General features: G+C 39.7%; 1 protein-coding gene across 7 annotated transcripts in view; it reads right to left on the bottom strand.

Annotated features, from left to right (window-relative positions):
- Positions 1 to 7542: 7542 nt before the first annotated feature.
- Positions 7543 to 27149, bottom strand: part of SCML2 (Scm polycomb group protein like 2) — a 74297-nt gene continuing 54690 nt past the window's right edge. For 5 of the 7 annotated variants that reach the window (XR_010355543.1, XR_010355546.1, XR_010355547.1 and 2 more), the window contains 7 exons: positions 26285 to 26488; positions 21698 to 21880; positions 20567 to 20680; positions 14393 to 14674; positions 13535 to 13698; positions 9602 to 12065; positions 7543 to 9314 (listed from right to left, as the gene is read on the bottom strand). Coding sequence is in view for 1 of the 7 variants with exons in the window: in XM_064407583.1 (XP_064263653.1) it covers positions 11940 to 12065; positions 13535 to 13698; positions 14393 to 14674; positions 20567 to 20680; positions 21698 to 21880; positions 26285 to 26488 (1073 nt within the window). In the remaining 6 variants the exon portion in view is untranslated. Of the gene's footprint in view, positions 12066 to 13534; positions 13699 to 14392; positions 14675 to 20566; positions 20681 to 21697; positions 21881 to 26284; positions 26489 to 27149 lie in introns of all 7 variants that reach the window. The other 2 variants (XR_010355545.1, XM_064407583.1) reach the window with 2 other exon arrangements.

The following is a 27149-nucleotide window of genomic DNA, read 5'->3' as shown; positions in this document are numbered from 1 at the left end:
AATAGCAGGCTAAGAAAAATGATCTTGTCCCGCAGCGGTGTCAAAGAGCGTGTCACAACAGCTGCTAACAATGCACCCAGTGAGCTACCAGAGGAGTGAGAGTGAGCACCACAGCCTAGTGCACACCTGAGACAGGGTCACTGTGAGACACCCCCAGCAAACCGTCTTCAGTAATGTTATCAGTCTTTTAAAATAGAAAAGCCTAAAAGTCAAGGGAATTTGGTTGCCAGGGGGCAGGAAGGGAAAAAAAGAATCACATAATTTTTCCCTGCCTGACTACAGCTATATGGAAAAATTGTTTATTGTTAGTTTTTTACGTTTCTTTGAGCTGTGTAACTTTTATCACTCAGCAGTGTGCAAAGCCACCCACATCAATGGAGAAATGTGAATGTACAATTAAAATAAAGTTCTGCTAGGTTACAGTTTTGCACTTGTCTGTGGAAATGAGCTGGAGGTGAATTACTGTCTGTTGGCTTCGAAGTTCACACAGCTCACTGGTAAATACAGATCCTGACAGAAGGACAAATGCAAGAGCAAAAGGACAGTTTTTGGAGGGCGCTGTGTTTTTTGTGGCTATACCTGTAGAAAACGTTTGTTGCAGTTTCAAATTACATGTTCCTGGCAGGGCACCAGGACTGTCTAAGTAAAAAAAGCCATTATAAAGCCATCGGCTGGATGCCGTCACACGCTAACTGTGCCTGCCTTTGCCTAGCTGCCACCAGCCTATTTCTAAGACTCCCTTTGGACAGATTTGGGAAGGTTTTTGCAGTTGTTCATACAATGAGAAGTTGCTCAAAGGAGCAGCTTCAGTGTCTCAAGTCTACTCACACCTATAGGCACCAATGTCATGCCAAAATCTGCTGCAGTTTTTGATAGCAGCAGACACCAGTTCAGTATTTGGAAAATGAATCTGCACTATGAGGTTAGGAAAGGCATTATGTTTCTCTTTTCCTTGGCTGAAGGATCACTGCCTTCTTGCTTAATACAAAAATGGAAGACTTTCACATAGGCATAGCATCAGTTCTGTCAAACATTTGCTTTTTAAGTATTTTAAAGCCTTTTATTTTTCCCTGAGGTGGCAGAACTGACAATGTTCAGAAGACCGTAAAGTGTTGATGGATTCATTAATGTTTAGTCGTCTGACTGTATTTTTTTTTAAATATCTTTTTTTTTTCTAATTGAAAATACTCAGCTACTTCATTTTTCTCCTTCCAAGAAACTGCTAATGAAATATGTCATCTGTTTATTGCAGTGCAGAGGCTGAGGATTTCAGCATCCCTTGGGATGGCCGTCCCAGTTGTCACTGTCCGCTTCTATTTCAGCCTGCCCATTCTAGAGTGTCAAAAAACCTTCTGGTAATGTGAATTTTCCCCAGGGCTATACCACAGTAAAATAAGGCGGTCACTGAATTGGCTACTGTCATTTTTATTTTGCAGTCGACAGAAGCAAGTTCAAAAGAAGTTTCATTTCTTTTTTTTAAAGAAGTGTTTCACACTGGTGGTGGCATCTGCTGCACCAAGGGCCCCAATCCTTGCTGTCCTTGTGTGAGTCATTCCCTACAGCATCCTCAGCAGGCAGAGAAGGCATCCACCCACTGCTGCCCCTCCTGCTGGCCACAGGATAGCTGGGACAGGCAGAGCTGGTTGGTTCCCCTGGCTGCAGGTGCTCAGCTTTTCCCTCCTCTCCTTCAGAGGCATTTACTGGGAGCATCAATGCCGAGGGTACCTCCCAGCCCACTCTGCACACAGAGAGGTCTGGTTTAACTGAATTTAGACCACAGGCTCCAGAAACCCTGACAACAAATTAGCCTAAATCAGCTTTATGACATTATAAGCCCATACAAGCACTGTCAAAACACCCAATGCCTGAGGACAACAAATTGAGTTTAAAGCCAGCTGGTGCTGGTTGTAACAGTAGACCAGACCAGCAGCCATGTGGCTAAATCTTGCCGCTTGGAGGAGTAACTGCAGCCTCTTCCTTCTGAAGCAGGGTGGAGGAAAACCAGGGCAGGCTCCAATTATCCCAGCATCCCTCTGCCACTTCAGGACAGCCTGCCTGACTTTACAGGGCCAGGATGGGCAGGCTCCCTGGCACTGCCAGTTGCCACCAACATCCCCAGAGCCTGTGACACAGGCTGGAGCCACTCCCCTAGAAATGGGTAAGCAGAGCAGAAGGGGCTCACCCACCCCACTGCCTGGCTTTTCCATTGCTTAAACTGCAGGGGCAGGGGGAATATTCTCAACAGCATCTTCCCAGGAAGGCTTAGGACAGCTGGCATTCCCTTACCCTGCTGCCATTTCATGCAACCCCAGGCTTCAAGGCTGTGCCATGGGAAGAGGAGCCACACACTGGCACCTCTCCTGCTGCTGAGCTCATTGGGCAAATGATGCTAAGTAGGGACCACTGGCCTCCCACCACCCTCGTGTGTGAAGCACAAGTCCTACATCCCATCAGCACGGGGGAGAAGCAGCCATAGAACAAAGTACTTAATTACACCAAGATTGAGCACTTTCACCTCCTCCTCCTCCTCGCCTCTAGCAGCAATTAGAGATTTTGTATATTGGGCCATTAATTTTCTACAGGGCTACATTTTAACTGCTTCTGAAACTTCTGTATGAGAAGGATGTGGAGCTGCACTCATGATATATGGAGCTTCCATTTCTGGTGGCTGTTAATGGAGACATTAATACCTCTAGTGAAGTTGAAGGGAAAGTCATTAAGCTGTAATGGTAGGAGGAAGACATGTTACAATGATGAGTATATGGAAGATGTAAAACAGGGAGAGAGGAGCCGTGCCCTCAGGGGCACGCCTTCTTAGTTCCAGTCTCCATGTGACTTGGACTTTGGGTGTGGGGTCTTAGGGAGTGAGTGAGAGGCTAGAAGGTTGTGGGGTGTGTTACCTTTCCCTCTGCTCTCTTCTCCCTGTCAGGCAGGGGCTCTGCAGAAATCCAGAAACTAAATCCAAGGCAGGCAGAAGGGCTGCACATCTCAGATGAAGGCCATGGGACAGAGCAGCCTCGGGGGCAGGAGTGCTCAGATGTAGCAGCTTTCCTACACAGGGACAGCCTTTCTCCAGTGCTGCCCAAAGCACAGCTGCAGAACCAGGGGTGCACATCTAAGGCTTACACACATGGAGTTAGCTGTTGGGAAAATAAATTAATCCAGAAGAAGAATAAGCAGCCTCTCAGACAGAAAACTTACCTGGACTGGGCTGCTTCTAGGTTGGGAGGACACCAAACAGTCAGGTAAAGCACAGACAATCATAAGTGCAAGGAAAAGGTGGAGAATAGGGAGAGGAAAGTAGGCAATGGAAGCAGGCAATGGAAGCTGAGATCCAAGCCTGTTAGTATTGTACCTTTATTGAAGTTACCAAGCAGCCAGACAGAGAATGAAATGGAGAAGCAAAAGCCTTGGGCTGTGAGCTGCTGACAGAGAGAGAAAAGAAGGGCATCAGCTTCAAAGACACAGCTCAGGCCACTCGGTGAGAGCAGGGAGAAAGGCAGGCACCGAGCCCAGAGAGGGCAATGCTTTCTTGGGCTGAAGGCAGCCAAAAAGTGAGGGCTGAGGGAGACCATAAATCAAACAACACATGCAGAGCACACAGGGCAGTGCAACCTCCTGCTCCTCCTGCCCTGACAGCAGGGGACAAAACCATCCCAGCGGAAATGCAAAGGGAAGAAGAACAGCAAAGGTAGCTGGTTTTGCCTTTCCCATGCCTGAGGGAACATGTGTAACCTCTATTCTCCTACCACCCACCCTCCTATCTGCTATAAAATTGATATGCCACGATGTCTCACGATCAGTGCTCACTTTTTTAACCACTTCGACCCATTTTCTGCTCAGGCCTCCCAGAGCTCTGGGATGATTACACTGTCTTGCACATCCCTGCAGATGTTTGACCCACAGGGGCTTAAGAATCAGCTTCACACACATGCACATGAAAGGTTTCAGGGGAAACTGTTTGCCAGATAAATGGCCACTGAGCATGGAAGGGAATGAATCAGAGAAGTCTGTGCCCCTTCACTTGCACAGAGGCAACTTGGGACTGTGATCCGACAACAGTAAGTGACTTGTTAACAGTTCTCATGAAGAATATTAAACAATGAAAGCAGCAAAAAACAACATTGCATAATATCCTGGTGCCAGATGTTTTAGTTTGTTTTTGTGTTCAAGTTTATAAAAACATGTTGAAGGGCTCAGTCAAGGACCTTGTTTTCCTCTGGGGTCTGTTCCTGCCTTCCCACAGGCAGACAGCCTGACACAGTGACATTAATAATGTTAATTTGTGCACTTTGCTCTTTTCAGTCACCTTTCACTTTTTTTTTCCAGCGCTTCCTCCTCCTCTTATTTAAAGTTGCATTTCTCTTAGACTGTACTACATACCCCAATGCTGAAGTTTTCAATTCAGTGTACTCTGGGGCAGTCTGACATACACAAACAAATCCCCTAATTTTAGTGTGGAAAACCTATTTTCCACAGTTGTTAAAATCATGGTATTGCAATCCTGTTAGGAAAATCTGTTTTGTTGTTGAACCATCTGAAACATTTCTTCATGTTTGAGTAGAAATATTACTAATCACTAAAATATTTAGTGCTGCTTTGTGCCCATATACCCCAAGCTCTCTTAGACTAATACCATAATATCCCAATACTGAAATTATTAGGATTCTTCCAAAGTAAGATATGAAATTAAAAGAACAAACAACAGGGTACAATCTAATCAAATATCTGGAAGGAAAGACTATTTCTACTTTTCTCCAAGTGGAACATCATTTTTTCACTGTTTGGAAGTGTGTTTCCAGTGAAACGCTGGCAACAGACACACTGCATCCCTGCATCACCCAGTGTCCCCCCCACTTGCTCCTGGGATTACTAATGTTCCTTAGGCCACAGCTGTTTCAAAACGGTCACATTTTTTGCATTGTTTCAGTATCATCCTTCCCACCACATCCTCATCAACAGTTCCCATCTTGCTTTGCTTAGGAACAAAGTTAGGCAATTATTTGTCTCAGACTGGCATCTCACAGACCAAGGGCAGGACACTGGACACAAAAACAAGGAGTTTATGTACCCAAAGAAAACCCCTAGAAGTACCACCAATAAGCATGGGAAAGCTATTGATTTTTGAGGTGTCTGATACACAAGTAATTTCTCACTTATGGAGGAAAAATCCCCAAACCCAACCTTACGTGCATTCAAAGTTATAAAGGTAACAAGCAGATTTTTTTTTAAAAAACAAATGTTTCAAAATAAGTATTTTGAAAGTTTGGCCCAAAGAGCACAATCCAGTGTAAGACAGCATGTGCCTACCCTTCAGAGACCCTCCACAGCTCAGCCATGATGGCACAAAGCCACCACACTCCATCTTACAGCCCAGTGATGCACGTGCCACACTCACCTAGAACCACCTGTATTTGTGTACACGGGGGTCAGAGTGGGCTTAAAAGATACCAACAGAATATTTAAGTGCTTGCTCTCTGCTTTTTGCCACAGCATTCTGTGCAACAACAAAGATCTAAGAAAGCACAAATATTCTCTATGTATAGAATTTTGGCTAGATATTCTGAACAATTGGACTTTAAAGCCAGACCTCTTGTGTGGTAGAACACGGGACCTGGCCAGCATTGCTTGGTCACTGTAATGTGCACCTGAACACTTGCTTCTCAATGCCAACTTTCAATGCCTTTATTGGAAGACCTAAACAACTAGGTCTTGACATCCCTGACATGGTTCAAAATGTTTATTCCTAACTTTCCCATTAGAAATCCCAGCTTAACAGGAACAGTCAAAGACACAAGTTATCTGTGAATCTGAAACAGTTTATCTTGATATATCCACCTGGTTTTCACCTTCCTAATTTTCCATTACTTCATTCTTCATGTATTTTGCTTCCCATGTTTATTGCAAGCAAACCCTATCACTCATCCCAGCCTTGCACTTCTGTTTTCTTTCAAAACATTTAAACTTTCCCCAACCTGTTCATTTCCTGTAGCCAAACACCACCCAGGCAATTACAATTAATTACAGTGAATACAAAGATGTATGAAAGTAATGTGCTTCCTTTTGCTGAGCTGTCCTCTTGAAAACAAATGAACAGCTGATAGCAGTCAGGTAAAAAAAAAAAAAAAAACAAAAAAAAACCACAAACCAAACAAAAAACCAAACAAGATAAACAAAAAAAACCCCAAACTAAAACCAACCAACCAACAAAACCTGCCCCCTGTCCCATTACTCACTGAACCTAATAAGAAATAATGTTCCAATATAACAATTATTAGCAATTATGTTCCACCTCACCCCTAAAGTACAAGCATAAACCAAGGGTAGACTAAAACTGAGCATTTATTTATTAATTTCTCCCACCTCACAATTTTGCTCATATAAGCACAGGGACTTAAATAGAAAAACACTTTGTAGATCACACCTTGAATAACATTGTGCAGGTGAGAGGCATCTGTTCATAACAGAGTATCATGTACATCCCCAGGCAAGGGCTGATATCAGCAGCAATCACTGCTTTATCAGAGATAAAGCAAGCAAAAGCTGCAGACTCCTTCCCTTACTTTTCATAACATGCAGGATTAAAAAGCACATGGGAAGAGCCTTCCTTCAAAAGGGTCTTCATAAGAGGAAACATGTTCTGCAGCACTAGTTTGGAGAGATGGAAGTTGTGGAAGAGTTCAGATCTGTTTGAAAACCTCACTCTTGGAAATCTAGACAGCATTAGCCCAATTGCTTGGGGAAACAGAGTGCCTCCATAACTACTAAAAAAACCTAAATATGAGAAAGGGAAAATATTCAGTAAAATCATGACCTCTTGCATTTGAACACCAGACTTTCCAAGGTGTACCACCATTCATTACGTTTTTTCCCACTGCCTTGCCAATTGCCTCAGCATCCGCCTGGAAGGGTACAGGAGTCTGTCTTTCCAGATCTGGACCTCAGAGGTGGGACAGCCAACACTGGGTAATGGCAATTGTCATGGTAGTTTTGTGGCATATTCATCCAGCTGTCACAGCTAGAAAGGAAGCACTGGCAGACAGGGTTTCTGCCAGCTTCAAGCTGTACATCTGTTCACGCTTGTCTGTTCAGACAGCATGGGATGCAATCTCCCCTTCCCCTTGTGCTGGCATCTGTTTGCTTGTGCTGTTTGTCCTCAAAGGCCTTAGATTTCAGAAGCTGGAAATTGAATCTCTGTGGATGAAAATGCCTTTGGGTATTTTATAAAGAAAAGAAGTAGAGGTGTGCAGTCTTCACTATTAGCACTAAACAATTCCCGTGCAGTTAATGAAAGCTGAAATAAAACTAGCAGTGGTCCATAAAGCTATGAGGAGAAGCAGCTTGTGGTACTCCTCAGCATGTGCAGCAGGACTGGGAGATTCTAGAGCTGATAGAAGCTAATTCTGATTCAAATGGGACAAATTACAGCTAATCAAAATTATCTGCTAGGACAGGGATGGATGATTATGTAAGTGAGGAATTTAAAAGCCTGCTGGATCACTGTAATGGCATATTTTAAGTACTCATAGGACTCTCATCATCTACTACAGCCACAATAATGAGGATTTATTTAGAACAAACCATCAGAGAACAAACTAGCAAAATACTTCACCATTAAATAACCCCTCAACCCTATCTCTGCAGTTTTCACACTAAAAAAACCTAAAAATATATTTAAAATGTTATGTATACAGTTGCAGACTCAGAACACTGAGTTTACAACAGACTCTTCAGATTTTAACAAGTCTCAAAATGGCTCTGCATGACCTTTGAAATAACAGGAACACTGACAGTTGGGGAACACAATCCCAGGATTATGGGCTAGTTAGTAAGCTTTACAGAGTGAAAGATTATAATCAAGGCTTGAAAAAAACACCAGCAATCATTTCACCACTAAAATGGACATGAAATCAGCTTTTGCCTCCCTGCATCACTCTCAGGCAGTTCCAAATGAACACTTTTTACTCACTCCCATGGTTTTACATGTAATAAAGGCAGAGAGGAGGAATATATGACCTTTGAAATTGATCTCAAGGAGGTCTCTCTTTTTTTCTTTTTTCCTCTTCAAGCCAAGCCAGTGTAACTCTACACAGCCTCAACTCGGCAGAAAGAGTGACAAAAAGATGAAGAAGCTCATTGCTTAGAAGAGGTTCACACCTCTTCATTCATTTTACTCTATTATGTAACCAGCTGGCCAATCAAAGAAAAAAATACTGCTATCATTCCCTTTTAAAATGTGTTTCTCTCCATGATCCTGCATTAAAATAGACAACATTCTATAGCTAACAAAAGAAGACTGGGGAAAACTTGGGCCTGCTGCTGAATGAGGTGGGGGACCTCATTACATAGAACATGGAAAAGGCTGAATTACTGAATACCAGCTTTGCCTCAGTGTACCCATATTTCAATTCTCTGAATTTCAGCTTAAATTAAAGGAAAGACAAGCACAAAGAAACTTTTATCTGATCAGGTTAAAAGTTCAAGATTTTAGTCATCCCCACCCAGGGCTCATTTTTCCCCTACAAAAATACTTGAGATACTCAAATTTAGAATTTTTGTATCATGTTCAGGGCTTACATAATCACATCCACAGACTCACATAAAACTGTCAGAGTTACAGAGAAGGTTAACACCACTTTTTGAAAATTATATCCCTGACTGCAGAGGAAGAAGAGTTTCTACCAATATAACGAGTAATAAGATTAACATCTTTGTGGCTGTGTCTACCACCTGAAATAAAAAATGGTGCATGTTTATCCAAAGCAACAAAAAAGGGAAAGATGTTCCATCCTTCAAGCCAACATTGACAACATGATATTGTTGTCTTTCACTATCATTCCTACATATGTGTGAAAAAGTCCTACAGTATGGATACTGCCACACCCTACCCTACAGACTTCTTCAATTCCACTGTTGCATAGGTGTTCTGCAAAAATAATTTTTAGAGCTGCTAGTCCTCCCAGGCAGCAGTATTTTAATTCCCAATAGTCCCATGATGCACTGAGGAGTTATGGCACTGTCTTGTAAGATGACCAAAAGTTACAGAACCAGATAAACAGATGAATCCATGTTGATAGAAAAGCAACTTGGAGAAACAAAGAGACTAAATCATATTGTATATCAAATAAACACCAAAAAGATACTAAGTATGTTCTGAGAGAGATCAGATGCAAAATGCCTCTGGACTGCTGGTACTGCCAACTTCCAATGTTCATCCACTGCCAGTGACAGTTGTGAGGTTACCATTAACCCAGTCCAGGTTCCTTCTCAGGCACTGGCTGATTGCTGGTAACAGTCACTGGAACACGAGACTTCTGTATCACAGAAACAAGAAAGCTTGAAGTCTACAAAGTTCAAACTTACTGCCATTAACTGCTTGGATTTAAAATACTTAATATCTTTATCCGAACACAGCACAAACAGTTTTTATCAGCCTCTTTTCCTCACTGGTTTTATGAGAATTCTATAAGCTCTAAGTTGCAAAATTAGATGTACAAAACAAAATAGTTAAATAATTAGGTAAGTTCTTACTTTGAAAGCACAGAACAACCCAAATTCAAACATTAATTGCTGCAGATGAACAAGGTTGTAATGATCTTACCCTTTTCATTAAAACCTCCTTATATCAGATGTTTCCACCACCTGCAAAACTGCCAAATGCCAGACCAGACAGCCACCCTTGCCTATGCAGAGAGCACTCACATCTACACAGCATCAAACAGAACAGACAGCTACAACAATGAACAAACTATTTTATTTTTCTTGCTAGATAAGAACATCCCACTGAAAATAAAGAATAAAAAATATATTCTGTTGTAAGACTCTGAATGCTTGAAACTCACACAACAGCACACAAAGAAATTCTGGTACAACAACATCACAGTTATCTTTGTGCACATGGGTACACAGAAAGCCTTGAACAAATATTTATACCCATAATAGTGCCATGTACAAAAGACCAAACAGAAAATTCAAACATCTTTGTTTTTCTTATGCCAAGGGCAATGTAAAAAATGAAAACTGCTTTCAGTCAATTACTTCCATTTAAATTGTATGGGATCTTTTTATGCTGAAGAACCCAAATTCAGCATAATATAGCATAGAAGAAGTAGTATACAATTATATATATGTATAAACAATATACTAAACACATGGGGCATGATGTTTTCATTACTATATAATTTTTGGTGGAACCATATCAAAGTGAAGCGAGTATTTTTCTAACACCAAGAGAAAATTCTCTGTTTCTTCCATCAATGCTCTGACATTTTCTCACTATAAACAGCATGCCTGTATTGTATCATCTAAGCATACATGCACCACAAAAGATATGCAAAACAAATTGATACAGATAAAATTTAGTGTCAAATGTCTAATGATGTAATAACAAAAACAATTCTCAGGCCCCAAATGACTTTCTGAATTGAAATTGCATTGCAGTCCCTTAAAATAACAAAATACTTGGACTTGTGAGTCACAAAATTCACTGTTTTCTAGCAGTACCTCTGCTGAAATGTGATGAGTATCAGTCTCTTGGTAAGAAAGTAATTTTCAAAAAAGGAATTTGTAAAAAATACATTTATACTATATGCTTTCATATAAAAAGGCATTAAGAAATATAATAAATCCTACCATTTTAGGACTACACCTTCCCTAACAATTTTATCACTTGACTATTACATACAGTACATTCAGTTTCCTAAACAGAAAGTATATTTTCTTGTCCCTGATGTATTTTACAACTGGCAGTGACAACAAACCGTTTTATTATCACCACTCATTCTTGCAGCTTATACAAACAGCACCAATTTTACCCAAAAAAAGGTTTATCAGTTACATAGTAGCACTTCCTCACAGGAAATATAAACCCAAAACATTGGAACCAAATGTGTCTTTCCAAATACATATCAGAATATATGGCTCAGAGTTAAGGGATGAATAACCAGGATTATTGCATAGTACAGGGATCTTGCCTGTATGAATAAAAACACCTTTTGATTGTTTGTCACCTTCTGACTCCAAGAACAAATTAAACAGGTGCTAATGGAAGTAATACACAACTAAATTTACTGGTAAAAACCAAGAAATTGTACAGTTCTCTCTGGCACAGTGCAAAGAACACATTAAAAAACTGAAAATATATGTACAGTGTGTATGTATATTTTTATATAGTATGTATTTCCCTGACACATACACGTGTACATATAAAAATCATGAACACATCCATGCCAAACTTAGCAAAAAGATGGAATGTTTAATATGTGGGTGCATTGTTCCAGTGAAATCAGTCTGTCTCAGAAGTGGCTGTTTATACAGCCAGTATGACCTTCCATGAAACAGAAATATTTACTGCCTGCCTAAACTGACAATATATGATACATTTGTCCTCATAACTTCCCAAAGGACTGATAATCACACTTTATAAAAGCTTATATTTGTATTCAGCCCTCTCTTCCATTACCCTTCCTCTCTTCTGAAAGACCAGAATATTCACTACAGAGATGAAATCTTCTATTTTAAGATTTTCTTGCAATATAAAAGTTTACAGCCGCCCCTGTAAAAATTATTAACACCTGATGCTGGTTTAATTTCTTATTTCCCTTTGGGATTCAGCTGTTTTGGTTCTGATATGAACACGTTGGCTGAAGCCTGTAACACAGAACACAATTTCCAGGATTTGGAGAGCATTGTTACCAGACCTGCCCACACCCAGTATGATCAATTGTCCTTCCCTGCCAACTTGCTGTGAAAGAGTTTGCAAAAATACTAGAATGTAATACAAATCCCTCCCCCCCTTTATCCTGAATGTCTCTTTTACAATTCGAGGCCACTTTCAAAAAATAAAGGTTTCTATCAGCAGAAGCATTTCAAATCAAGCGCTGGCTGTGAACCTGAGAGCTTGGTGTGATCCCAACTCACGTTTGTGGTATCCCCACTGGCTAGAACTTTCCTTGTTTAAGTCGTTCTATGTGGTAGCACAACTTCAGGGCAGGCCCCAGCTTCAGTCCCATATATTTCATTATCATATCACTCCTCAGTAAAAGTAGTGCCTTCCCATCAATTTCCTGCAGAAGGAAGAGAATAAACACAACAGATAACTACTTTAACAAGCTGCATGGTAAAGTGGGAAAGTACATTATAGTTGTTTATACTGTAGTAAAAATATATCTACTATATATAAACTGTAAGTTTGAATTTACAGATGACCACTGAAATTTAATTTGTTTTAGTATTTTTTAATGTGTGATTAAATATTTGAGATGTTAAAGAAAGAAAATTATAGTAAATAAAGAAACTGACCAAAGAGCCCTCAGAATTAGGGTTTCCAACCAGGAAAAAAATTGAATGGGTCAAGGGAAAAAATAAAAAGAAGCTGCAAAGGAAGGTCTGTGCAGTTAGAGATTAAATGATCCAAGCACTGAGGCCTTGCACTGAACCTTGAAAACAGCTGTGGAAGGATTTTGGCATGCATGTGCAAATGGTCACATGGAGGAAAGGGCTCCAGACCATCTAAATATGGGAAATTAGATCTATTTCCATGTTGAACCAAAGAGATTGTCAGGATCAAGACCAAGGACAACTAGTCAGATTTCAATTGTCTGACTGAGAAGCTGCTGAAATATGACAGTCCTAAGCTCTTAGTACCATTACATACCACAAACAGGCAATTAGTTCCATAAAGCACCATAAAGAGAAACAGTCTCTCTTACCTTTTTAAACATAAAGCTGACAAAACAAGTGACACTTACTGTTGTTATACAACTAAGAGTAAAATAGAAGACAAGAATCTATATTGGAAGTTTTTTTTATTTTTCCTTCCAATCCAGCTTACTCAGAGGTTAAACTGTTAGGAGGAGCTGGAGCAGAACATGGGTGAAATACTATTAAAGAGAAAGCCAATCTCTTTTTGGAGGGTCATATATGCAATAAAATAAGAAAGCAGCTCTTTACTGAGCAACCTATTATAGAACAGCACAGCAAGAAGAAATAGGGGAGATCAAACCTACCACAAACTGATTCAGTTTCTGTCTCTAAAGATAACATCTAGTCAGACCTATAAAACTCTAGACATTGTTTTCTCAAACAGATTAATTAAATATTTCAGTTCTCTGAATTTTAGTATCAATGACCAAGTGCCTAGCTAATGATGGGTAACATCATCTCTGCTCTAGCAGATTAAATCTCCAAAACAGGGGGACCGAACACCTGCAGTGTAGATGAGAATGCCATTGTCTCTAGAGCACCAGGGAGGACAGGGGTACTGTGGATGTTGGCCATTAGAACTTGTGCACTTCCAGGTTGGCATTCTTCCACATAAAATGGAAAGAGGTGTCTATTTATGTTAGTCTAGCAAGACTGAAAGACAGAAAGAAGTACTGCAAGAGGGGTGTCAGGTAGAAAAGTAATTTTCTACCTAATATATCAGGAGAGTCTACTCCACCTCCAGCTGTGAACAGACTGATAGACATGAAAGCTGTCTTTTAAGAGATAAACATGATACAATCTACTAGAACAGAATGAACAAGCATCATACATGTCTCCTGAAGAGTTCTGCATGTGGAGCCAGTGCCCGTGGATCAGCTTCTTTCACAAAACGCACTACTTCCTCTATTGACCAAGTGGAAGGATCCTTATTCAATATTCTTGAAGGTTCCCTTTTTAGTGAATTCAAATCCGGTCCAGTTGTAGAACTTGCAGCTTTTAATACAAAAATATTGTGAAAGGAAGAAGTGTCACAAGTTTGTACAGGGATAACAGATTTCATTTCACGTAAGACACTTTAATATTACTGTATGGCATTTATTATGCATTGTTTGCAATATATTAAAATGAAAAGATGCTTTATTTTCCTTCTAATAATACTGAACTGTTCCTTTTGTCTTTAAATGACTTCTATAACTACAAATACTTACAGCAGCACAAACATTAGTACTGTGACATACCTAGAGGGATTAGTTTTACTTGTACTTGGCTCCTGGATCCCAAGATGCTATTAACTGGGAATGAGGCAAACACAAGTGAAGCTGTGCAGACAGAGGGAGACAGTAGGAAACCCTATCCCTGTATTTCAGCAGCATGGCAATATTTGATAAGATGCTCAGGAAGTGAGCTGCATATAGCTATCTCTGTCTGCTCTGGCTTGCTGCAGGGTCCATCACAGCAACAAGAAGAAGCTGCAGCAGCAAAGACCTTCCCTGGCTTGCACTACACTATTAATACTAACAGGCTTAAGTTCTGCATTTGCAGTTACACTAGCAAGCCTGACATGCTTGGCAACAGCACATTTCATTCCATATGCAAGCTCTCCAATGGCAAAGAACTTCTTTATTCATAACTCTGCATGCTAATTGAAGCAGTTACATATTCTGGAAGGTTTTGTGTAACAGCATACCTTCAATCCGCCTCTGTATCCGATTCCTACTGACTTCATAGTAGCCACTGCTCCCAGGCGAGCTCAGGGACAGCCTGCGCAGGACTGGGGCTGAATTTGAGGTAGCACTTGCTGGCTGATGGGAATTTCTGTAATACGCGGCATTTCCCGAAGCGCGGTACTCCGTGGAATTGCGGCAGGCTGGCTTTGATGGATTTACAGAATTAAGTGCAGAATCCATAGAACCCTCAGAAAATCGGTGTTCTTTGGAAGTGCTGTTTTCCTCTATAGGCAGTGTTTCTGCTACACAAAAGCAAGCAACAATATGTTCAAAGTGACGGAATTTACGCCTTTGTTACTTAAGGCCTTGCTATGTTCTCTTGATGGTATTGACAGATTGTAATCCTTTTAAAAATCTCTTGTGAGACAATCACTGAGACTGAATGTTTGTCCCTTTTTCTCAACTCATCACTGAGCTCCTATTGTATTTTCAAATATTATTTTTGTAGCAAAAGATTTAATATGTCAAGTTTGAGACATTCTTCCATTAATCATTTCAATTGTACTTACTGAAGCTATGAGCAGAGAAATGACAGAGGATTTTTTTTTTAATAAAATTGTCTGCTGTAAATATTGATACATCAAATAATTTTAGTCAAGAATTTTCACTGCTTTTTAAACACACCATTAAAAAGCCAACCATTAATATTATGTAGCATTTATTCTGCAAGACATTTTTAATACAAAAAAACCCCTCATGTTAACTAACAATTGTTTAGTAAGTTCTAAACAACAGAGAGAGTTACCAACTTCATAAAGAAAACAAGTGGACAATTGCTGTGTATGGACCCCAACAGGTTCAGACAGAAGAGCCATTATTAAAAAGGGAAGAGTTTACAGACAAAGCCACAGAAGGCTGTGAGTGCCTGGCATGGCACACTAATGTAACAATGTTTTGACCACCCTGCTTTATCTACACACAGTTCTTTGCATAGGGCAGGGTTTCAAGGTCTCTAACTGCAGACTCTGGAAAGCTAAAGATATAGGTAAATTACTGGACCTATGAGCAAGTTAAAAAAAAAAAAAAGTGAAGTCTCAGGAGAGGAGTAAAACAATATTCTAGTTCTTATGTCTTTGCAGCAAATTTATACTCTACAAAAGAAAAACAATATGCACTCAGAAGACTTGTGAACTTTTAAAGTCTGTCAATACTGATTCAAAGCCACGTGAGTGGAGTTCAGCATGTCCCTTTCTCTGGGCCATGAGACAGGTTTGCTTGATTAATGAAAATTCTACTACCATTCAGCCCAATTCAAGTCTGTTTGAGAGAAGCATGCTATGTGAGGGAAAAAAAAAAAAGCCAAATCAACAGGAACACTAATCTGTTCTCTAGCAATCACAGACATTCCCCTCCGTTTGCATCAGACCAGTATCTAGCACAAGAAAGAAGTTGGAAGCTTGATGCACAAATCTGTATGGAACAAATGCTGCTTTGGCAGGAGAGTTAAGAGCTGGAAAAATATAGCTAACAGGTTCACAGAAGTGTAAGCCCCACACTACCATCTTGAAAATAACGCTACTGAAGTTATAAAACATATGCTATTGAGGCAGCATATTCTTTGGAATAAGAACTGATATGTTCTGCAAACCAAGTTCCTGAAACAAGCTTTTTACTACCCTTCTTATATGAAAACTTTCAAGAATTTATTGGGCAAATGCCCAATTAAAACCAAAGGAAGAGTATTTTCCTAAAAAACGCAGTGACCTTCTCAAGCATGCTTTCAACTTGCTTGAGGTTCTCTTCTGAACCTCTTGCTTGAGGTTCTTCTCTCAGGTTCTCTTTCTGAATCCTGTTTAAGGTGTAGTACAGTGAGGAACTGTTACATGTATTTTGACCTTCAAACAGCATAACCTTGAAAGGGTTAAAGGCTCTCAGAGAGCCAGCTCCCTACAGAGTGAGTTCAGTAAGGCAAGACCATAGAATCACACAATGGAACCACAGAATCCTTTCAGCTGGAAAAAGCCACACGATGACCATTGTTAACCCAGTACCACTGTGTTCACCACTGAGCCACATCTACATGTCTTTTAAACTCCAGGGATGGTGACTCAGCCCTGGGCAGCCTGTTCCAATGCTTGGCAAGGCTTTAGCAAAGAAACTTTTCCTAATACCCAATTTGAAGTTCTTCATGTGCAACTTGAGGCCATTTCCTCTTGACTTGGGAGAAGATATGAATTCCCACCTCCCAATAACCTTTCACATAACTGTAGAGCACAGTAAGGTGAATGGAGGCGAGCACTTCCACCATCTCCCTCAGTACTCCTGGGCAGATTCTATATGGTCCTAGAGACTTGTGCACAAGTGGTGACCATTTTCCCTTGGATTGTGGGGCCTTCAATCTGCCTCCTGTCCCTACCCTCCAGTTCAGGATGCTGGGTACATGGAGAACAACTGATCTTAGTACTGAAGACAGAAGAAAAGGAGGCATAAACTACTTCAAACAGCCTTCCTAAAATGCCATCACTTTGTTCCCCCCCACATCCAATAAAGGCTTGAGATTCTCCTTAGCCCTCCCCGACTGCTGAGAAAAATGAGACAAAAATTTTCTTGTCTTTTATGGCAGTAGTAGATTAAGTTCTATTTGGGCTTTAACCTTTCTAATTTTTGCCCCAAATAACCTAATAGCATCCTTGTAGTCCTTCTCATTTTCCTGCCCCTTCTTCCAAACTCCTTTTTTTTCCTGAGTTCCAGCCAAACTTTTCTGTTCAGCCAGGACAGTCTTCTTCTATGCAAGCTTGTCTTTCAGCATGTGAGGACAGCCTGATCCTGCATCTTCATGTCCAGCCTTTCTGGACTCCTTATCTGCAAGGTGATGTGACATCTTTTACTAAATTCGATAGTCACAGAATAAATAAGCTTTTGTGGGTACAAGTCCTTCTCTTTCATACAAGTAACTTTCAAAATAACTGCTGCAAAACTTTCTAGTTTGTCAGACCTGAGTCACAAAAGCAAAGAAGAAGCTACTGAGGTATTTGAAGAAAACAATCAAGAAAATAAAAGCCTTTATACTTCTCAGAAGTACTTACAGCAACTTACCAAGATTAAAAACAAAAGGTATCATTCCACAGAATTTCAGAGAGACTTTAAGAGATTAAGTCAACGATCCACACTATAAAATTAAAAAGTAGCTAACCAAGGGAAAATCAGAGCTGAGGAGAATGAAACCACATCTAAGTCCAAGGCTGAAAGGCAGAGGTGATACCTTAAATTGTTACAGCAAAGATGTATGAAGGAGCATGAGGTCAAACTGACTGAACCTGTACATTCAGGTTTCAGAAGTCTTAAAAGGTAGGATGGAAAAATGGAGACAACACTCTCCAGCAGAGAGTTTTAACTGGAGTATTATAGCATGTATCAGCCATGCAACATAGTAAGAAAAAACATTTTTAAAGTTTTTATGGTAAACTAGCAGGAACCTGGTAGTAGGTTGGTTTTGGGTTTTGTTTGGGTTTTTTTATTTTCTTTTTTTTTTGTAGTTGTTGTTGTTGTTTTTTGTTTTTTAATAATTGTTTTACATTATCTTTGTCAAGATTTCTGTAGAAAAAATGCTAAAAAATGACTGTATTGCAAAATATCTTAATTGTATTCATTCCAGTTATATCCAAGGTTTCTCTCAGATGTTAAATATCCTGAAGGACATACCAGGTTTGGGAAAGATTAACTCTGCTTTTTTTCCTCCAAGATATCAGCATTTGAATTTATCTTACTGCAAATTCTAAATTCATATACACAAGGTGGAAAAGTTGGCATATTTCCCCTCATTTTTTAGGTAAGGCTTTCTGTTCAGTAGCTATAGTATCCAATCCACTTTCCAATCCAGCCATCCAGCTTCTCTACAAACAAAATGCAACAAAATTGGCATCTAGGAAATGGAGCATTGCAATCATGGAGCGACACAGTTCCCCTACCTTGGCATTTTGAGCAGCTGTGAATAACAGAGGTATGGAAGGAGATGGGAGGTTCTACTGCAGAATGCCTGACCTCTGGGTAGATTAATGAAAGGCCAGTAAGAGGCTTTAAGTTTCAAATGTAGGGATGAGAGCAGACTGTTTAGGCACTGAAGCCTTAGCAGGAACTGGATGTTTTGTTTTCTTGAGGCTCTTCTGGGAATTAGAAGCCAGTTGTTCTGTCTCATACATAACAAAATGATGTAATTGGACACAGTAGTAAGAACACACTGTTTTCAGGGGAAGGGAGTCTGAGTTATTCCCCACTCCCTCCTTCTTTATCTTTCGTAACTTTAAGAAGAAACTGCTAGTGAGCAAGAAAGGCAGCAAAACCTGCAAAGCATATCCCTGAGCAGATCAGAAGGAAAATGAGCCGTTTGAAAGACTTTCCCACAATTACTCCATTTTGCCTTCAAATGATATTTCAAAACAACTATTTTAAGACAACTGTGTCTCAATGGAACCAGAACTTTTTGGGGGCAGATCTTTCTTGTTAACCAACCCATGACTGACCGCTGCAAAATTGCCTCCAGATTTTCAGCAGAGGACATTGTCCTAATGGGAAACACACAGTGCTAGAGAACACTTTGCCTGTTAAAATACACAGAGTACAAATTCAAACCTCTGAAACTATGGAAAAACACTTACTTTAATTACTTTCTATTCAAGTAACTGCATTTTACAATGAATAGTGATCTTAAAAAGTACTTTAAAGGGTACCCTAACTCCATCTGTAGAAGATCCGCTAGCAAACAAGGAATAAAAAGCAGTATGTGCACTCATGTTTACTTGAGTAAGATTTCTTACAACTTACTGCAGATCTACTTAAACATTTGTTTTGCTCCAAATGAAACAACTTCATTTGAGTGTTAAGTGCTCCACACTTATTATGTTAGTACCAGAAATATAACTTAGATATCTAATGTATCTCTAGAATTAAACCAGAGCTTCTTTTGTGAAGACACAGAAGCCAATAATCAATGCAGAACTGTGTACAATAACAGCTACTGGAAATATAAAGATGAGACTTTGTTATATATACACCAAATAATAAGACATATAATTTAAAATAAGTTATCAATTGGAACATTTTAATTTTACATCCTTTTCTGCTTTAACTGTAATCTTTTGGCTTTTTAATATGCACAGAAGAGATATCCTACCTCCACTCATGGTAACAGAGACAAAATAATTTCAAGGTCACAAACAAAAAGAAAGAAAAAAGGAGGAAAAAATTACTAATCCCCATTATACTTCAAAAAAGCCCCTGGAAATGATGTGCAGGTATCTTGCTGCAAGAGAAAGTATGTATCAGATGGGATAAGTCAGTATCATCAACTTACCATGTCTTAACCAGTTAAACAGCAAATACTCAACCATTTTGCTGCGTCTCTCTCACTGACATTTAAACCAAGATGTTTTACTTCACATCTGAGGCAGACTAAGACTAGACATGTGCTCAGTTACTGCAGCTGAGCTGCAGCACAGGAAGAAGTGTTATTTTATCTGTGAACTACACCAAGCTAAGAGTGAGCTGTCACAGGGGGGGCACACTGCCCCCTGGCCATGGCTGCTTTCCACTCAGCCCTTCCCTGTGCTCGTCCAAGTCCACAGAGAGTCACTCCAGAGAAGTAAAACAAGACTCTTCACCAGAATTTTTTCTGTGATTTTGTTCACTGCTTCAGCTCACTACCCAGCCAGGGAAAGGGAGGAGGGAGTGGGCTAGGACTCAGTGCAGGGACAAGGAGGCAAGGAAAGCAGGAGCAGCACACCTTCCACTGGCAGCTAGCTAGCCATAAACTCAGCTGAATTGTATCATCAAGGTGCACCCTTACTCACTTAATGAACCCAACCTGGAGTAAAGAGTTGCCTCCAATTTATCTCCTAAACCATTTCAAGGCAATTGGTTTTCTGCTCAGTAGCCCTACATGGAGCAGGAGGCTTCATCTGCCACCTGAACCCCTTCACAGAAAAGGCTGTGGGTTTAGGTAAAGCACTGCTGGAACTTGCAGTAGATCTTCCTTAAGTGCAAAATCTGTGCCAGTGATCAATAATTAACATACCTCCACCCTGACCTGTCAAAGGCTAGAGATAAACCAGATACATATGTTGTACTCAGTCCTTTTTGACTGGAAATACTGAAACCATAAATAATCCTCATATATAATTCTGACATAATGTAATTACCTTCAGATGGATGAGCATCGTTTCTGGGAAGCTTGGGGGAAAGAGGAGCAGTGTATGGTGGAGAGTCCTGAGGGTATCGTTTAGCACTTCTGTTTTCAGGTATTTCTTCTTTGGCTGTGAAGAGGAAAAGTCACTACCTGTTACTCTAGCATAAAGCTGCTCACGGGCTAAGTCCAGAGACAGAAGCACAGACAGACATCAGCCATTCACCAGGTTAGAGTTCCATTTCTTGTGTCACACAGACTCGGTCACCTCAATACAAAATTTCAAAGCTGAATAACCTCAATCCTGTCTACCTTCCTGAACAGTTAAAACAAATAACTTTCATACAATAGATAGAATTATAAACATAATTTCTGCATTGGAAAGAGGAAAAGCATTTTCTACAGCAGCACCCAGAATACAGACTCAGCTATCAAAGAGCTCTGAGGAAGCTTCATTGCCAATATAAAAGTTGTGAAATTGTCTTGATAACAAAGGTATCTCAGCTGTGACTCCTGGCTTTACTTGGGACTTGTAATACCAGGTCCTACAAACAACCTGTTGGGAGATCTTGGGCAAGTAATTGCATCTCTCCTTCACTCTACATTCCTGGTGCAGTAAAGGTATTGGACTCACACAAAATTTCACAAGCAGCCAATTTCACAAGTTTTTCTACTAGATCACTGGACTGTACATAGTAGAAGGTAAAAATTTTTGAGCCATCCCTAAGTAAGGTAAAAAGAGAAAGAAAAGACCTAATACTTGTGTTGAACTCCCTTTCAGGGGAAGTGCCTTCTCACAGAGAGCAAGCATCTTTTGGTAAATTTAATTTATGAACCGAACATAAATTTAACAAGTGAAATGTGAAGTTTTGAGCTTGCCTTTTTAGCAGTATCACAGTGGTTAAGTACATATGTTTTCTGACTTGCCTACAAGGAGAAGTTTGCTGAAGAAAATTATTTCTGCACATGTGGTATGACCTATCCATTACTGTCAAAGCACTTCCACTCTGGAACCAATTCACTAAGAACAGAAGTGTATTAATTTCAAACAATTCATGTCACAGAAAGACTGAAAAGTTGCATCTCCTAAAGTCCCCACATTTCTCAGAAATACCAGCACTTGAAAATAACAAGTGATTAACAGTACCTGGCTTACTCCTATCGTACTCCATAGGACTGTGTGCACATCCCATGTAAGGGCTGAAAGGCTGGCTACTGAAGAGATTATCACACTGCAGACTGTGGCAGAGCTTCTCCAAGAAGCGCAGGACAAACGATGCACTGTTTACAGAAGGAAGATTGATGGCATGCTTTTCCCCATCAAAGGAAGCTGTGAATAAGAAGATTATGTCAAACACCCCCCAAGCATCATGAAGTATAGTAAAACACCAGCATTAACTTAAAGGAGAAGACATCCAGATTTGATTTAAACCATGCAAGACACGAGAGGAGTAAACAATCATTGTGATAGTTCAAAAAATTTATATCCAAAGGACTAATTTCACCTTCCATGGGGTCCATGTCAATTTAAATTTGCTCTATGGGAACTTATTTTAATGAAATAATTTTGGATTCACACCAGTATAACAAAACTTACAACTCCCTCAACACTGAAACTTTATGTGGAATTTCCATCCCTTATAAAGCAGCAAGCTCTCCACCACCTATTTACAGGAGATAGCACAAGAAAAACCCTTTACAATACTTGCTAAAAAAATACTCCACAATCCTCCAAAAAATCAACAAAAAGCCCAAACAGTTATTAAAAAAAAAAAAAAGGCAAACAACCAAAAGCCAAAAAAACCCTAAAGAAATGAAACAAAAAAATTTAGTACTTTTTTTTCTCAGTTGATAACTGAATGGAGAATACTTGTGGTAAGGTGCTGGCATTCATTACCATTGAAATTCTGACTCAGAAATTGTTTTGCCATTTGCTATTTTATCCCTAGAGAAATCTATCCTGCTGTCAACACTACAGTGGTCAAGCACCCATTTATTTCAACAGAGTTAGGTGGCAGAGATACCACAGCAGCCACAAATGGATCTGTTGTCTTTTAAACTGAGTGATTACAAAAAGCCTGGACATGTGCCTGTGTCTTTTCCTTGTTGATCTCCTTCCTTGCCCTCAAACAGTGAGACAGCTGAGGATATTTTTCTTTTTTGTGAAAATTAGTAAGGTTTGGAAAAGAATCAATACTACAGATACATGGATAAATAATTACCATTACATCAGCTGAATCTTTTAGTTACTTGTGATTAGGAAGGCTTTAGAACAAAGCAGGAACAAACTTGCAACTTAAGCTTAGGGCTGAAAAGAAGTGGCATAAACACCAGGTTTATGCATTGATTTGTCTTTTTTGTTTTCAGCCTGTCATGCAGCTTTCTGTTGTTAACATAAGTTTCCAAATGATAAGCAGAGCTTTAAAGGATCACATTTTGTTGGTAGCAGATGCTTAGGGAAAAAAAAAAAAAAGGCAAAGAAAAAAAAAGCCAGAAATTATAAGAAAGCCTTTACTCACAGATCTGAATTCAAGAATATTTCCATATTGTGTTACAAAAGAGATAGATAATATACACAAAACCAAAGAAAATGCCTAAGTCTAGCATATTTTAGGCTTCCTTATGAAATCTGAAGTGTCAATTACTTACACTGCTGATGTAAGGAAGCTTCTGATTAACGTGAATTAACCAGCCAGCATCAACAACAACGTGCTGCCTCTCCCATCTGCTTTCATGACAGACTGACCAGTGCAGGTGCTTGAAGTTTAAGAGGCAGTACCACAACACTGAAGTGTTCCCATGGCCTATTAGGTTTATTCCAGGCTCCAATGTCCAAATGAAATGCTAATGATTAACAGTCCCACATGTAGCTCAGACACAAGGTCCTCTACATCCTGTTTGGGGAAGGAGTCTCCAAAGGCAAATTTTTGCTTGGAACTTAACCAGTTCTGGAGAGCAAATGGGCTGTGAGACTTACCATAGCTTGACCTCCTGACAAATTTACTGCAAGGTAGTAGTCAGCTACAGCAGAAATTTAAAATGCTCTGTAATACACTTGTGGATCTTCCTACACGGCCTTTGGGGAAATGACTTATTCTATACCTCTTAATTTCTCATTTGGAAAAGAAAACATTGAAAAGAACAATGTTACTCAGGAGTTGTCAAGAGGATAAAGCAAGAAACAGCTGAGGTGCTGGTGACTGCCCCAGCAAAACATTCCATGAGAAAAATCCACAAATAAAGACTCAGTGCAAACACAGCTCCCCCAGGCTCGTAACACCTGAGGGCACCCATACAAACTCCAACCAAGGGTGTGGGATCCAGATCCACAGGCTCAACTGTCTCCTCTGCTTGGGAAAAACACAAGCATCTTCCCAGATAAATGCTAGGGGAAAAAATAAAAAGGAGTACCTCTGAGGCGCAATAACCTCAATTTTAATGATACATAAACAGGGACTGGAGCTTGCATGTGCAACCCCAGCCCTCAGGATGAAGAGTCATACTCATTTCTTCACCTTCCATTCTTTAAGTATGTTTTACATACCAGGTTCAAGCTGGGAAAAAGACTGAGAACGAAACAATCAGAGAAATGTGATTTTCTGATACTGATGACACTCCTAGAGTCTGACTTTAATTCACTGCTTGAGAGAATTTATCTGAGCCTCAATCTTTTTCATCCCACCATAGTCTCTGTGCTACAAAGAGAAAAAAGGGGCTGATACCACTACCATTAGTTGGCTTGCAAATCAAGTCTTTAATTTCCTTTCTGTTTTATTTGTCTAAATTGAAAGCTTATGCATTAAGCAAAATTTGTGCTTTTTTTAAAGTTTGTGCTTTTGGTTGAGAAAGAAAAGATTGAAAAATCCTAAATTTAATGTTATTCAAAACAATTATTTTCTTTGGTATCTGAACCAAAAGAAAGCACTAATTATTCCATGTATTCTAGTAAGATTATTTTATCCATGTCCTCATCAGAACACAGTTTCCTCCTATGGCAGGTACAATACTTTCTATAAAAGCATCAGTTCACAAATGACTTAAGATTTCTTTGCTTGCTCTCTGCCACAGCATTTTTTTTCTTGATAGGCTAAAAAAAAACCCCCATCAAAACCTGAACAACGAGCCACTCTCCAAACTTTAAAACAAAAGTTTGTTTTGTTTTAAAGGCTACAGTTGTATTTCCTTATTTTATTCTACTGTTGCTTCCCTCTTCTTCCTTACTATTCACGTGCACAGCTAGATGTAATGTGCTACATTAATCTAAGTCATATTTTATGCTTCACAAAACTTATCACACACAAATTTTTGATAAAATGCCAGGGAGTGTTTGCTCAGCCACTTCTCAGCTACCTGTTTGACAAGCCAAGGAGAAGCAAGAGCTCAAGAACACTAGAAACCCACTGGGGCCTTGTGGTTTACTATCAGCCAGAGCAGAATTGCTTCCAGAGCAGTCCACATCACAAGGTTCCTCAAATCCAGAATAGGCCTTGGGGTGAAGCCAGGTGCACAGCAGTAAATCCTTTCTGTACAGAATTTTTGAATGCAAACAAGCCACAACTACATAAGGAATCTGAAATTTCTCTCTCCTGTTTGAAATTATTATTTTCAATTACTCAGTCACAGCTCAGATATGCCACTGGCCTGTGATTTAGCCCTTGATGATAAACAATCACAAACAGAATACTGGCAGTGAACATCTCAGGGCATTATGCTCCAGAAAATTGACTTGTCTGAAATAGGTACAGCAACAAATGTTCATATATATTGAAAAAATAAGGCAGTACCAGTTTCAAAACCACATATATATGATGCCATTAAACCTCTACTACACAGCAGAGAAGCAGCACCCATTTTGTGCACAAACTCAGGGGGATGCCTGAGCAAGGCTCACTGTAGTTCTGCCATACACAGGTTGCCATGCTGCTCTGTAAATACAGTTAGACAGCAACATCTTTATGAGTACTTAACTGAACCTCTATTCCACTAATCATCTTTCACATCTGGTGTTAATGTAAAGAGATTAAAGTAATGCCAGGTCTTTTACCACCACTGATGGAATTATGAATTGATGTGCTAACTGTTATAGATAGAATACTTCCTAGCCTAGAAGGAAAAAATGTCAAGCAGCAGCTATTCAGACTGAGACATAGAGATAATTTATCTACAGAACTGCCATCAATATGTAATAGAAATAAACCTATTCCATAACAGGTGACAGTGGTGGATGAAGAGTGACCTAAGATACTGCTGCAGTTCTGGGGAATGGGACAAGGGAAGCAGCAGCAACTTTGACATGTGGAATCACTTGCCTGGAAGCTAAACAGATTAGTTTGAGACTTGTCACCCACTTGGTTAATGCTTTAAGAACACAAACGCTGTGCATGGATAAGATTATGCGAATGAGTTGAACTAATAAAGCTGATTATTTCACTTGTAGTGAGTTTATTTCACAAATGTTTGGCTACAGCTGCTAAATGAGGTACACAAGCTCTACTTAGTGTAAGAAACTAACTGTATTGTGCATTTCTAATTTAAACACTGCTATTGCTATATTTTAATTTAAATTTAAAGAATTGTTCAAATCACTCTGAACTCAGAGTAAGATAAATCATACATCATCAATGTTCACACAGCTACAAAAGTGATATAAATTCATTTCAGCTACTTCAGTTCTTCTGCCCCACCTCAAGTTCAATAAGTACACAAACAAAAGAAACAGAGCATCTTCACATACCAGTTATCATTTCCCCTCCATGATGGCCAGATTTCAGAAATCCAAAGACTGTTTTGGCTTGATAGGCACAATCCACACAAGCCTGTACAGCCTGCTGAAGTACCACGTTTACAGGACCTGGTCCAAAATGGTCTGGAAGCTGCTGAACCTTCTTCTTATCCAGGTGAGGCCCAGAATTTCCATGTTTGTTCACATAAACACACACTGAAAAGGTACAAGCCATATTTACTGCCAAGGAACCAAGACACATTTCCAAATTAGAACTGCAAATTGTCATTTCCAAATTGCGGAAAAGTTACCGGTCAACTCAAGAAGCTGAGCATGCACACATACTTTCAGAGCATGCAGAAAGTGCTCTTCTACCAAGGTTCTCCTGACTGAATCCTAAACTCACTTTTTTTCCTGCTTTCTGAAGCCCTCTTCTATCTCACAAATGTAACAAAGCTAACAGGATCTGTGTGGTGTTTTGACTAATCTCTGCTCATACACTTGTTCCAGTAAAGTACAAATTACTGGCAGGTACTCCAAACTACTACAAAGCAGGCCTTACCAAGTTACTGCCTAATTTTTTTCCTATTTGAGAAGCTGCAACAAATAGAACCCTGTGTTATATACCTGCCACTGAGCTCATTCTGAAGCACCCACACGGCACTAACATACACATCACACAGAGTGGCTACCAAACTCCTGCAGCTTCACGAGACCTGAACCACTCACAGGATTTCCACATTGCAATGTGGCCTGTCTGCTAAATAAACATTCTTTACAAACACTGTAAGGTGGTTTCAAGTGTAGTACAAAACAATCATATAGGACTTTTGTAACTACTTTTTAAAGAGACAATGTGGAACTGTCTTCCAAAACA

Source organism: Passer domesticus, chromosome 2 (assembly GCF_036417665.1).
Source record: "Passer domesticus isolate bPasDom1 chromosome 2, bPasDom1.hap1, whole genome shotgun sequence".
NCBI classification, from domain to species: domain Eukaryota; kingdom Metazoa; phylum Chordata; class Aves; order Passeriformes; family Passeridae; genus Passer; species Passer domesticus.
This window is presented reverse-complemented; position numbering and strand designations above follow the sequence as displayed.